The 13,944-nt window shown below is 38.0% G+C and overlaps 1 protein-coding gene across 1 annotated transcript in view; it reads right to left on the minus strand.

The window, feature by feature from the left end:
* Positions 1-13,944, minus strand: part of LOC150085504 (uncharacterized) — a 934,283-nt gene that overhangs the window by 296,489 nt on the left and 623,850 nt on the right. Inside the window, exon 14 of the mRNA XM_090374582.1 lies at positions 9,102-10,023. Within this exon, the coding sequence (XP_090230708.1) occupies positions 9,102-10,023 (922 nt within the window). The remainder of the gene's footprint in view (positions 1-9,101; positions 10,024-13,944) is intronic.

Consider the following 13,944-nt stretch of genomic DNA (forward strand, 5'->3'; position numbering starts at 1 on the left):
TTGGGTTGGAGGTTGAGAAGACGAAAGAAGATATTTGTTGACATTGGACTTGAACTTCTGTAGACTGTAATTTTCAGGAAATACGTATGAAGGAAGGTTGTTTCAGAAAACGGCAGTTGAATGAATAAACGAGGAAGATGAAAAGATGGTTTTGGAGTTGGACAGTAAATGGATGTTAGCAGCATGTGTTCGGACTGTTTTGAAAGAGAGAGCGGGAATTATAGAAGCCAATTCAGAAGAACAGTGCCCATGGAAGATCTGTAGAAGAGGCATGCAGCAGAAACAGTACGTCTAAGAGACAGTGAGTGGAGAGACTTTGTTAAAGATGAATCATTAATTAACCTAACTGACATCTTCTGAATGGAATCGAGAAGCCTGAGAGAGGTTTTGGGGGCACCACCCCAGATGTGGGAACAATATTCCACGGCAGAGCGGATTTGCGATTTATACAGAGTGAGTAGCTGTTTCGAAGAAAAGTAACGCCGAGAGCGAAAGAGAAAACCAAGTTTTTAGATGCAGAGGAAGCAATATTCGTAATGTGCTTATGCCAAGAGAGATTAGAAGTCAGTGTAATCCCCAAAAGAGATATATCATTTTGCCTAGAAATTGGAGTGTCACTAAAGATAAGCATAGGAGCAGAAGAATCCTTTTTGCAAGATATAAAACAAGACTGAGTTTTAGAAGAGTTGAAATCAACTAAGTTGTCTTTGCCCCACTGGAGAATTACCTGAAGATCAGCATTTAAGGAACTGGTAGCAGATTTTTGAGAAGTTGAAGCTGATTGAGCAGGACAAGGTTACTCAAAATGGAAAGTGTGCTATCATCGGCAAAACTATGGACAGGATTTCCAGTCACTGGAAGAAGATCATTAATATACAAGAGGAAAAGAGTGGGGGAAAGAACTGAACCTTGGGGGACACGGCCATCTACCATCACCCTCAGTGAGCGATCAGAGAGAAAACTGGATAACCAATTACAAAAAACTGTTGCCAAACCATAAGATGGAAGCTTGTTTAGAAGACCTTTAAGCCAAACATGATCGAAAGCCTTTGAGATGTCAAGAACAATTACTTGTGTTTCACCGAACCTTTCCATTGAATTAGTCCATAAATGGGTAACATAAGCGAGAATATCACCAGTAGATCGACACTGACAGAATCCATACTGGCGATAGTTGATCAGACAGAAGGTTTCTAGGTAGTTTAAGAGTTGGCAGTTAATTGATTTCTCCATTACTTTAGAAAGAGTAGAAGTAATTGCAGTGGGACGATAATTGGATGGGAGGGAATTTGTCACCCTTTTTAGGAACTGGCTGGATATGAGCAAATTTCCAATCAGAAGGAAAAACACCTTTGGAATAAGAAAATGAAAACAGGTGGTAAAGAATAGGAGTAAGTTGAGGAGCACAAGTTTTGAGAACAAGTGGAGAAATACCATCGGGACCTGGAGCTTTCTTAGCATCAAGATTCGTCAAAATCCTTCGGACATTCTTTTGACGGAAGACCACAGGGGGCATTGAATGGAGAGTGTTGGGAATGGTCGGAATTGTTTTACCAAGATCATTAATACATGAGCTGAAAGAAAAATGGGATGCTAGCAGGTCAGCTTTATCCTTGGCTGAAGTGACAACAGAACCATCTGGTTTGGACAGAGATGGGCAAAAGTTGCGGCCAATAGTTTTGGCAAGAGACCAGAATGCTCGGCTACCATTAGGGCAAGAAATAAGTTTTCTACTCTTAGCCTGTTCAAACTCTAGTTTTGATTGAATTGATTAATAACTGCTTTACAATTGTTACGAGCTTTGGTGTACGCAGAAAATGAAACTGGAGAATTAGAAACCAGCCAATTACGATATGCAACATTCTTCTCTTGAACAGCCTTAGCACATTTATTGGAAAACCAAGGTTTAGATAAAGGACAAGATATCAAAATGCAGTGTGGGATTAAGGATTCCATTCCTACAAGAATAATTTCACTGAAACGATCTGAACAAACGTTGACATCAAAAAGTTTTGAAACAGTAATCCGACCAAGGAAAAGAAGAAAAGAAGTCTCGCAGGTCATCCCATTTTGCATTCTTGTAAGGCCAAACAACACGAGGTTCGGAATAGCCATGAGAAAAAGGTTCCATTGGAGAAGAGACAATGATCTCTTCAGATCAATGATCTGAAGTGCCTAAAGGACCTCTTCCTTCGACTGCGTACTTAGAAGGGTTGTTTGTGAGAAAAAGATCAAACGTATTGGCTGTATGATTAGGATTGTCCGGTATTCTTGTAGGTACATGAACAATCTGTGCAAGGTCATTAGTAATTGCAAAAGCCTCCGCATCTCAACCAGCTGGGTCGGTGTGACTAGAAAACGGAAGCCAGCTGGAGTTGTGAACATTAAAATCACCAAGGAAAATTACCTCACTGTTAGGAAAGTTGGACTGGAGAAAGTCAAGTTGCAAAGAGAGGAAGTCAAAGAGCTCCAAGTGATTAGTGGAGTTGGGAGAATGGTAGAGACAACAGATGAATTTGACAAAATGAGGTAGAGAGATTTTAAGCCAGAGAAGATCAAAGAGAGGAGATTCCAAATTGCCAAGTCTCTGACAGGGAATATCAGAATGGACATACACACAAGTACCACCTTTGAGGCGAAAGGAATCATACAGCGAATAATTTGGGCATCTGAGATGAGCAGTAGTTGAATCAATTGATAACTGAGATTCTGTCAGAAAAAGTACATGGGGTTTGGCAGACTGCAAGTGGAAATGGACATCGTTGAGATTAGAATTGAGACCACGTATATTTGTGAAATGAATTAGGAAGTGCTTGGGAGGTTTAGATCTTTTCGCAGATAAGCTTGATCTATTAGTTTGACAATCATTGTGTATTCAATAGTAGGAAAAAGTGGGTGGGACATGTGTATGAAGTAATGAAATTTTTGGATATGGCGTACACATGGTAAGAATATACCCAGATCCTTGACATAACGTGGCCTCGACAATGCTCCCTGCATATACACTACTCGGACTCCCTCCAATCACACTATTTGGCAGAGTAGAGGTAGCAAGGTTATACACTAGCTGATCTGGAAGCCTCCTAGAAAGTTACCAATAGGTTCGGTCTGATGTACTAACTAGCGGCCAGCCTGCGAACACCGTTTCAGAGCTGTACCCTCGAAATGTAAGGAATATTGGATCTTGCCACGATGTTCATCATCACCTCAAAAGGCATCAATCATACTGCATGATGGAAGAGATAGGGAAGGGTTGACAGGAACTTAGCTCTAGAGACTAAACATGGGTTCCACCACTTCAAGCCTCCAATAAGCAAAGTGGTGGTATTGCACTGGTCGATGAGAGTCATCTACCACCTAGTACTGCCTGGTAACATAGAGGGGTGGCATTCCTCCATGTGGTGTGGGCGCCACATCTCGACCCCTGCTTACGTTGGTTCACAACTGGGTGGTCACCCACACTATGTTCTTGTGCATGAAGGTTATACCCAGGATTACTAACAGTCCCACCATCGTGAAGGTGCAAGAAGAGGATTTGGCTGCCACAGGCCGTATGGACTTCGCCGAAATTGGGTCCATATTAAATATTAAATATTAAAAATTAGACAGTATTGTTTAATTATCTTGTTCTCAAGAAACTACAGTTGGTAGCAGGCACTGTCTTCAAGGAGTATATGGAAGGGGGTATTTTATAGAAAATAACAAACATTTTTAATGCCATTTATTTGTATTCTTGACTTATTTGTAACTTGACTTGAGTGTCTCCTGAATTTCAGTTCCATCAGCATTTTAGACTCCCAGGTAGCAAGTACAACTTGTCTGACATATCTGAGAGAATGTCTATGACAACCTCAAGGACCAAATATATCACCAAGTACCTTGGATCACCAAATGCATCACCAAGCACCTTGGAGTAACAAACAATGATGCCACCTTGCTCCAGAAACAATCCAGCACATCACTGCAGGGTGAGCATCCAGATGGAGTACACTCACAAACATGACCAGGTTGATAGGATAATACACTAAAAGCTAATAAAGAAATACCAACTAATCAAAGAAGGTATACAGTATTACAAGTATGAACCTCAGATAGTACTAGAGACCCCTACCCACAAGCTGTACTGTGCCATAAGAACAGACTAAACGATCTTGCACAACAGACTGGCGTAACCCTTACTGACAAGAAGGAAGAGATTACCTATCTGGTAGGTAGGTAGTGGGTTGACATAGTGGTGCTCAACACCAACAACCTCTGGAAAACCAACAAGGAAATGATCAGGTAATACACAGACCATCGGCACGATGCCAAACCTACGAGAAAGCCACATTCCTGAACACCTGTAGTATAATGAGAGAGTTCCTTGACCAATAATAATAACAACTGGACAAAAACAGCACATCATGCACCTGGTACCGGTACCAGTTGCAGAGATGGAAAACACCCATTAGGAGAAGTAAGATGATAATATTAATAATAATAATAATTGAGAGTGATTTGTTAATTTGCAATAGAGACAACAAATAAATTTGGCAGGACGATTTAGAGTTGTGAATCATAGATAAAAAATATAAAAGATTCCGGAGTGAGATTCTTTTATAAGGAATAACAAGGCAATCATATGCACAGGAACCACCTTTACTGTAGAAGGAATCATACAGCAAGTAATTGGAACAAATGAGACAAGTATTATTTAACTAAACCAACAGGACAGATTCTGTCAGAAAAGGTAAGCAGGAAGTTTGTAGATGAAAATGGGCACCATTAAGATTACAACTGAGACTGCATATATTTGTGAAATGAATTATAAAGTTTATTTGAGATTTAGTTTCTTTCACAACTGAGTTTTTGTCCATTAGTTGGACTATTCATGATGCACTGATATAGAAGAAGTTAAAACAGATGTGCCATGCACATAGCAAATATACTCTATTCCTCAACATATCATTGCCTTGGCAGTGTTTCCCACACAGTACATGGACTCACAGGAAACAAGATTATTTACCAACTGATCCAGATACCTCACGAAGCGTTATTAAAAACTTCACTCCAGTGAGCTGCACCTATGAACAACACATAATCCATGACACTTAGTTTTGCTCACAAAAAAGCTTCTTTGAAGCTTTGCTGAAGTGTTCACATAAAAAGGTAGATTATCTCAAAAAGTAGGAATAGTTATATTATTGTTACTTGATACCAATAAAATTTTATAACAAAATTATCATTTATATCGGAATCATACTTTACCTGTTAAAACTGGAAATTAAAGTGAGTTCACAATTTGGAATATACTTTGTGTGCAATATTTTAAAAGAATTTTATATTTGGGAGAGAGAACCAGTTAAAGGTTTCTTGGTAATTTTAACATGCCAACATTCATTCTTTTAAGGGCTGAATTTGATTAGAACATGCAATCCATTCTGCATAACTTCACTTTCATAAAAACTTCTTAGGCATCACAAATTCTGTTCCCAGAAAATTAATGGAGGCACTGGTTAAAGAAGCACTGCAGGATCATCTAGACAAGACTTCAGTTATAGCTTGGACACAGCATGGTTTTGTTAAGGGGAAGTCTTGCCTGACCAATTTGATTGGATACTATGATGCAGTCACAAAAGAACTGGATGCAGGGAATAACTTTGATATTATATATTTGGATCTTAGAAAGGCTTTTGATACTGTTGCACATGGAAGACTGCTGCACAAATTGGAGCAGTGTGGCATTGGAGGCAAATTGCTGCTATGGATAAAGGGGTGGTTGAGGAGGAGAAGACAGGCAGTGGTAATCAATGGACACTGCTCATCGTGGACTAATGTTATTAATGGAGTCCCTCAGGGTTCAGTATTGGGTCCTTTATTGTTTTCTGTATTTATAAATGATATTGATGATGGTATATCAAGCTTAATGTCCAAGTTTGCAGATGTTACGAAGGTTGGCAGGGTTGTCAAGGACACTACTGACACTATGCTGCTGCAACAGGATCTGGAAAGGTTGAGCAGATGGGCTGAGAGGTGGCAAATGAAGTTTAACATTGACAAATGTTTTTTTTTTTTTGGTAGTTGTTGGCGCATCGGCTTCTGTGGCCATAATGCACCTCCCAAGGTGTTTGCAGTACTTTGATCCAAGCCCGAGGCGGGATTCGAACCCGCAACCTTTGGGTTGCCAGGCAGGCACTTTACCCACCTGGCTAGCCCAGTTGGCAATGACAAATGTAAAGTACTACATATGGGAAACAGCAACCCCACAGCAACATATCAACTCTGTGGTACTACACTGACAGTGGTAGAGAATGAAAGGGACCCGGGGGTGGTTGTGCAGGCAGATATGAAGTTCTCTGAGCAGTGCAGACGGGCTGCAAGAGTAGCTCATGGTGTATTGTCAATGATATATAGGAATTTTTCTAGCAGGGATAAAAGAAGGTGATTGTTCCCTTGTATAAGGCAATGGTCAGGCCACACCTAGAGTACTGTATACAGGCCTGGAGGCCTCATTTCAAGAAGGATGTAGAGCTGCTGGAACGAGTACAGAGAAGGGCAACAAGATTAGTGAATGGAACAAAGGGGGTGCTCTTACGAAGAAAGGCTTAAGTTTTGCAAATTACAGTGTCTGGAGACTAGGCACCAGCGAGGTGATCTGATAGAGGTGTACAAAGCCTTGAATGGTTTGAGCATGCTCAATGCTGATGGGATTCTTCCTCTTGCTCAGAATAATCACCTGAGAGGGCATAAATTCAAATTGAGGAAAGACAGATGTAGGATAGATGTGTGGAAATTTGCCTTTAGCCAGCGGGTGGTTGGTAGGTGGAACAGACTTCCATCCCTTGTCATGGAAGTTGATAGCCTAAATAAGTTTAAGGCTCAGCTGGACAGGTATTTCGAACGAACAGACGGATGAAGTGGAAGTGGTTATTTTTTATTTATTTATTTTACTTTATTTTTTTTTTTTTGGCTGATGCTGCATAAGCTTGCTTTCTTGCATCAAATGCCTCTACTAATGCTAATGCTATATATTAAATGTGTAATCATAAAAACTATGCATTCATGAGTATGTAAAAGTGATAAGTATATAACAAAGAATGACTTGTAAATGATATAACATTTAAGTTTTAATTTAGATGTTAGTACAAGTTCTTGGTTTTAATCTTCAAGTCATGTTGTATTCTAATACATATGCTGATAAATAAATACAGAAGTCTGATTTAATGCAATATGCTTAGTACACATTTAAAACAATGCTCTTTCTCATTCCAATTTCAATTCCTCAATTTAATACTCCTTCAGTTTAATGCCTGAGGTCATAATTCAAAAGAATTGCCACATATGAGACAGAATCTATGCATGGGAACAATTAAGCAACATCTTGGCAGGCTGAGGTGTTGCTAGCTTGTTTATAAAACCATTTTGGTTTGACTTTAGTTGTAATAACAGAAAGGAGAGTTTTTAAGGAAGGAAATAAATTATATAATGTAGAAACAGTGTAAACATTTTAAAGATCATCAGGTTTGGTATACAGTAGGCTCCCGATTAACAGGGAAGGTTGGGAAATTAATTTCCCAAGACAATTCGAAAATAAGAGAGGAGAGAAAAAAAAAAAAAAAAATCAGTATTATGAACAATATGCATTAACATAAAAAAATAAATAAAAATAAAATTTGTATACATACATATTCATATGTTCTTATTTATTGAAAAAGGAAAGTAAAGAAGTTTGTTTCTTTGCTGTTCACCAACATTGTACTCTTTCATTAAAGATGACACCTTTTTGATGTTTATTGATGAGTTCAAATTTTTATTGTATTGCAAGAACAATTCTTTCTCTTTTTAATGTGATGACCAACTTTAAAACTTTTGAAATACACAAACAAAATACGTATGTACTTACTGAACAACCACAACTCAAAGTGCACTCGCCTGTTTAACACGCACTAACTGATTAACATGAATATGTATCTATTTGTGTGTACACATGCCTAAGGATTGAAGGAAACCCTAATGAACAGGATTGTACAGTAAACTCTGTGGTGGATTAAGGGTTTGTGGGGGCCTAAGTGGTATTTTTTTAAAAACATTTAAATTTAAAAATAAATTATTGTAAGTAGGTACTGTAATTGATTTTTTAAGATATCTAAATTATTATTATTATTTTTTTTTTTTTTGTCCTTTGTTAATCTGTAACCCAATCAAACTAATCCAGATAACTGGGAGTCTACTGCACTGGAAGTTCAGTAGTGCAAATAGTAATGTAGGCCATACAGTGTTAAATCTATAAGAAGAATGAGACAGATTTTTTACACTGCATATAGCTGGCCGTGTAATTTACATGTTTTAGTAACAGAGAGTTGGACACTCCAATTAAGTGATTTTATAAAACTATTTAAAAGGGATCACAGAAGTTAACAGTTATTAAAAATATCTGAAGCTGTGCCGCTTTCTGCCAAATGTTTCTTGAGTATAAAGGTTCAGAATAATTTCTAAAAGCCCCTAGATGTATTCTGCATCCAGTATTAAAACATGGGCAATCCGCTAAAATATATTTAATTATCAGTAATATAGCATGAACATTGCAAAAGATCAGAATATCAGCATATAAAAGATAGAAATGAGTTGTGGCTATGTACTACGGAAAGTCTGGTCAATATTACTTCTTTGCCTTTTTTTTTTACATAAGCTAGTGTGCCATAGGAAGTGTAATGCTTCAGGGAAGTATAACAAATGCCACAGACCAAAATTTACTATGCCTGCACTGCACTATCGGTAGAGCTAAATGAGTTTAAGTGCAATGAGCGACTTGCCATCAGTTCTTAGTCAGCTCTTCACACAGTCTTATTAAAATTGCCACATGCAATGTTTCTACTAGTATAAATATTCTAAACTATTCCACTATTCTAAAAAATTGTCATCATCCAACAAATCACTTTTTCCAAAAGTTGCCACTAGTGGGGTAATACTCTGCTCTCTTTCATCGATATATTGGCATCTCATAATCAGCATTGAAATTAAATATTAAAATAATAAAGAACAGATATCAGGACACTACACTTCAAAGTGCACGTTAAAAATTATCTGTATAAAGTGAATAAAGTAATACACCATAAACTTACCTTTCTTAACATATTATTATTATTCATTATTCTCTTTTGGATGGAGTCCCTTTTGCACATATCTCCTGAATTATTATGGAGTTCAGATTGTTCTGTTCTACAGGTAACAGTGGAAAGGTCCTCATCATCTTGATTTAATAATTCTCTCAAAATTATATTTTCACTTCTTGATGATGCACTATCTGCAGCTCCTAGAGGCACACATCCTTTATCACACTCCACAATTTTACTGCCTACAGCACAATCAACACTACTATCTCTACCATGTCCCTTGGAAATAGAAGAATCTGCTTCTTCTATTCCTTGGGTAAGTAAGTTACGAAGTTTTTGAGTGGCACTGCTAGCTACTTGACTTTCTGATATCAAACTATCCACAGGACTAAGACTGGACATTTCTGAGCCAGCTCCAATTAATTCTTCTTTTTTCAAAACAGCTGAAACTGGAGAAGGGGCACTAGCTGACTGTGGTGGCACCGGACTAAATGGAAAAGTATTACCAAAAGGGGTTACCCTACCTTGTGCAGGACTACTAGTTGAACTCAACTGGGCAGGTGAATGGGTGACAGGTGACCCTTTGCTTGATACAAGGTCGGAAGTAAAGGCACTGCTTGGCAGCTGTTGGACACGATTTATTCCAGTAATTCCTGAACTGGCATTACTAGTACTTACTTGATTAGATGGAGTTCCAAGTGAAGTAGCGGGAATGTTAGATGTATTATTATCATTCAATTCCCAACTTGAAGTGGGAAAGATATCTAGTCCTAAATCATTGAGAGTGAAATCTTGAGGACTAAGAGATGGAAATGAGTATGAATTTCCATTCATATTGTTGTTCAGATGTGAAGTTACGGGACCACTGGCTGGAGATGAATTACTTTGTTGAGATACTATTGCACTGCCATCATTTGGAGAATCATTATCCCTTGAAATAAAGTCAAAATAAATAAATAAATAATAATAAATAGCAATTAAATACTGGTGACAAAATTTTTTAACAATTTCAATCTAACTGCATTAATTAAAACTAAATTCCTTTCCTTTTCCTGATTAGGCAACAAAATATTCATTCACAGTTTACAATTCACACAGCTCACAATCACTTTGTAGATCATTCTATTTCAATTACAGATTCATTTCAGCAAGTTGTAAGTAACGCAGTTCAGTGCGATCAAATGAATTTGAATCAGGATTTTTATACATTGCTGTAAAGATTTTTGACTAATAAATTGACAATTTATTCATAAGAGATTTTGAAAATCTTCCAATCATTCTATTATTAACTACAACCTTGCTAGTTGTAAAGCAGTCTGCTTCTCCTGAGTATTACATCTCTTTACACTTCTTAATATGATGTAATCTTTTGTCACAAGCTACCAGTTATCAAGCAGACTTACACTGTTTGAGTAAATAAATGGCAATAAATATAGATGGACGTACCAGGTTATATCTACTGGGGACAAAAATTGATGATTATGAGTTCTTAAGAGGGTTTAAATTAATTAAATTAATAATCATTATTAATTTAATTAACCCTGAGTAGGTAAGAAGTATCCATTTTGTAGCCTTGGGCAGTCAGGATAACTGCCAATTAGGGGCAACAGAGGATAAAACAGATATGCATTTACCGGAAGTTTGCCTTTAACCAGTAGGTAGTTGGTTGGTGGAAAAGACTTCCATCCTTTGTTGTGGAAGTTGATAGCCTAAATAGATTCAAGGCTGAGCTGGACAGGTTTTTGGAACGAATGGAAGGGTGAAATGGGGGTCTTTTTTTTTTGGCTGATGCTGCATAAGCTTGCTTTCTTGCATCATATGCTTCTATTAATGCTAATGCTAAAGTTAAACATAAGAAAGGCACCTGGGGTGGATGGGATCTATCCAGTTATATTAAAGGAGGCAGCAAAGGAACTAAGCAAACCCTTAGACATAATTATGAGAGCATCCTTGGACTCATGGGAGATGCCCATGGACTGGAGTTGTACAAATGTATCCCCAATTCACAAAGGGGGATCAAAAGGCGACACAAGTAATTATAGACCTGTTAGTTTAACTTCTGTTCCCAGAAAATTAATGGAGGCACTGGTTAAAGAAGCACTGCAGGATCATCTAGATAAGACTTCAGTTATAGCTCAGACACAGCATGGTTTTGTTAAGGGGAAGTCTTGCCTGACCAATTTGATTGGATACTATGATGCAGTTATTTGTTATTTGTTATTTGGTTTTTTTTTAGGAGCATTAGCAACTAAGGCCATATTGCTCCGGGGATATGCGGTGGTCATTCCCTGACCCTTCCGCATCCTCCGTATTTGGTGGTCACGGGCTCGAACTCCGGTCTAAATCAAGAAGCGTGTGCTACGCACTGCTGCTCCTGCCCACCTGGCTACGGAGGCGCCACTATGATGCAGTCACAAAAGAACTGGATGCAGGGAATAACTTTGATATTATATACTTGGATCTCAGAAAGGCTTTTGATACTGTTGCACATGGAAGACTGCTGCACAAATTGGAGCAGTGTGGCATGAGGCAAATTGCTGCTATGGATAAAGGGGTGGTTGAGGGGGAAAAGACAGAGTGGTAATTAATGGACACTGCTCATCGTGGACTAATGTTATTAGTGGAGTCCCTCAGGGTTCAGTATTGGGTCCATTATTGTTTTCTGTATTTATAAATGATATTGATGATGGTATATCAAGCTTAATGTCCAAGTTTGCAGACGATACGAAGGTTAGCAGGGTTGTCAAGGACACTACTGACACTATGCTACTGCAAGAGGATCTGGAGAGGTTGAGCAGATGGGCTGAGAGGTGGCAAATGAAGTTTAATATTGACAAATGTAAAGTACTACATATGGGAAAAAGCAAGCCCAGAGCAACGTATCAACTCTGTGGTACTACACTGACAGTGGTAGAGAATGAAAGGGACCTGGGGGTGGTTGTGCAGGCAGATATGAAGTTTTCTGAGCAGTGCAGACGGGCTGCAAGAGTAGCTCATGGTGTATTGTCGATGATATATAGGAATTTTTCTAGCAGGGATAAGGAGGTGATTATTCCCTTGTATAAGTAAGGCAATGGTCAGGCCACACCTAGAGTACTGTATACAGGTCTGGAGGCCTCATTTCAAGAAGGATGTAGGGATGCTCGAACGAGTACAGAGAAGGGCAACAAGATTGCAGAATGGAACAAAGGGGTGCTCTTACGAAGAAAGGCTTAAGTTTTGCAAATTACAGTGTCTGGAGACTAGGCACCAGCGAGATGATCTGATTGAGGTGTATAAAGCCTTGAATGGTTTGAGCATGCTCAAATCTGATGGGATTCTTCCTCTTGCTCAGAAAAATCACCTGAGAGGGCATAAATTCAAATTGAGGAAAGACAGATGTAGGATACACGTGAGGAAATCTGCCTTTATCCAGCAGGTGGTTGGTTGGTGGAACAGACTTCCATTCCTTGTCGTGGAAGTTGATAGCCTAAATAAGTTTAAGGCTCAGCTGGACAGGTATTTCGAACAAACAGAGGGATGAAGTGGAAGTGGTTATTTTTATTTTATTTATTTATTTATTTTTTTTTTGGCTGATGCTGTATAAGCTTTCTTCCTTGCACCATTTTCCACTAGTAAGTTTCGGAATATATGAATTTCAAGATTTTCAGCGAGAATAATTGCTTTTGAAATTGAACATTTTAATTCTTCCTATAAATCAATGATAGAGCTGACTTCCTGATCACCATCTGTATTCAGAATTTCTAAACTCATATTGGAACTGATTTTTATGCTTTATAATTGGATCGTGCTGTCTAAAAATGTTGAGGGAAATAAATGGATCCTAAAATTTTCCTTCCCTATCATTCCACCTTTGTTTTGGTGTTCATTATCAAACATTCGCTTTTGGTGGTGAATTCTTGTTTGTTCAAATTAAGTTTCAATTGCCAACTTTTCTGTATCTTCTAGAATGGTGTTTACCAACTTTTTTAGACACGGATCACTTTCATATATTTTAGGTAGAAGCCATTAAAAACTAATAAATAGTAAAATAACCTGGAAATATATTAATAACTATTTTTTTAAATACAATGATTTGTAGTATATATTAGTTTAGTACAGTTATACTTGTAGTTCCCATCAAGTTAATAGGATACTTGCCTACTGCCAAAAAAGTTCTGTTTTACTGTGAAGTCCCATGGACCAGAGGTTGGAAACACTGTTCTAGAAGGTATTTAAATTTATCATCTGCTCTGCAATTTTTAAGGTATTCAATTGATTCTGAAAGCAGGGAGAAAGCTTGTAACATATTCCAATTAACCTCTCAAAGGGCTTTGCCGTGATTTATTTGTTTGGATCAAAATACCATACCAAAAAATTAGGTAGCAGATAAATTTGCTTTTTTTTTTTTTTTTTTTTTTTTTAAATGGTCAAAAATCTGGATTCTTATTTCCTATATAGGATTTCCTTTTTAAACTGTTCACTTGTTTCTTGTTGTTTAAGAGTTTTTTTTTTTTTTTCCTCTTTTGATTTTTGGCATTTCCCTAAACTTTGTTGCCTTGAGCCAGTGAAGTGTTGGCTCGCCTCTTAAGCGACACCTCCGTAGCCAGGTGGGCAGGAGCAGCAGTGCGTAGCACACGGTTCTTGATTAGACCGGGGGTTCGAGCCCGTGACCACCAAATACAAAGGATGCAGAGAGGTCAGGGAATGACCACCACATATCCCGGGAGCAATATGGCCTTAGTTGCTAATGCTCCTAAAAACCAAATAACAAATAACAACCTCTTAAGCTGGCCCAGTATGCAAATGACAACAAGCAAAACTCCTAAAAACCAAATAACAACTTCAACCTTTGATTATTTTTGGATTTTTA

Source organism: Mastigoproctus giganteus, chromosome 5, assembly GCF_048544385.1.
Source record: "Mastigoproctus giganteus isolate SK-2022 chromosome 5, ASM4854438v1, whole genome shotgun sequence".
NCBI classification, from domain to species: Eukaryota; Metazoa; Arthropoda; class Arachnida; order Uropygi; family Thelyphonidae; genus Mastigoproctus; species Mastigoproctus giganteus.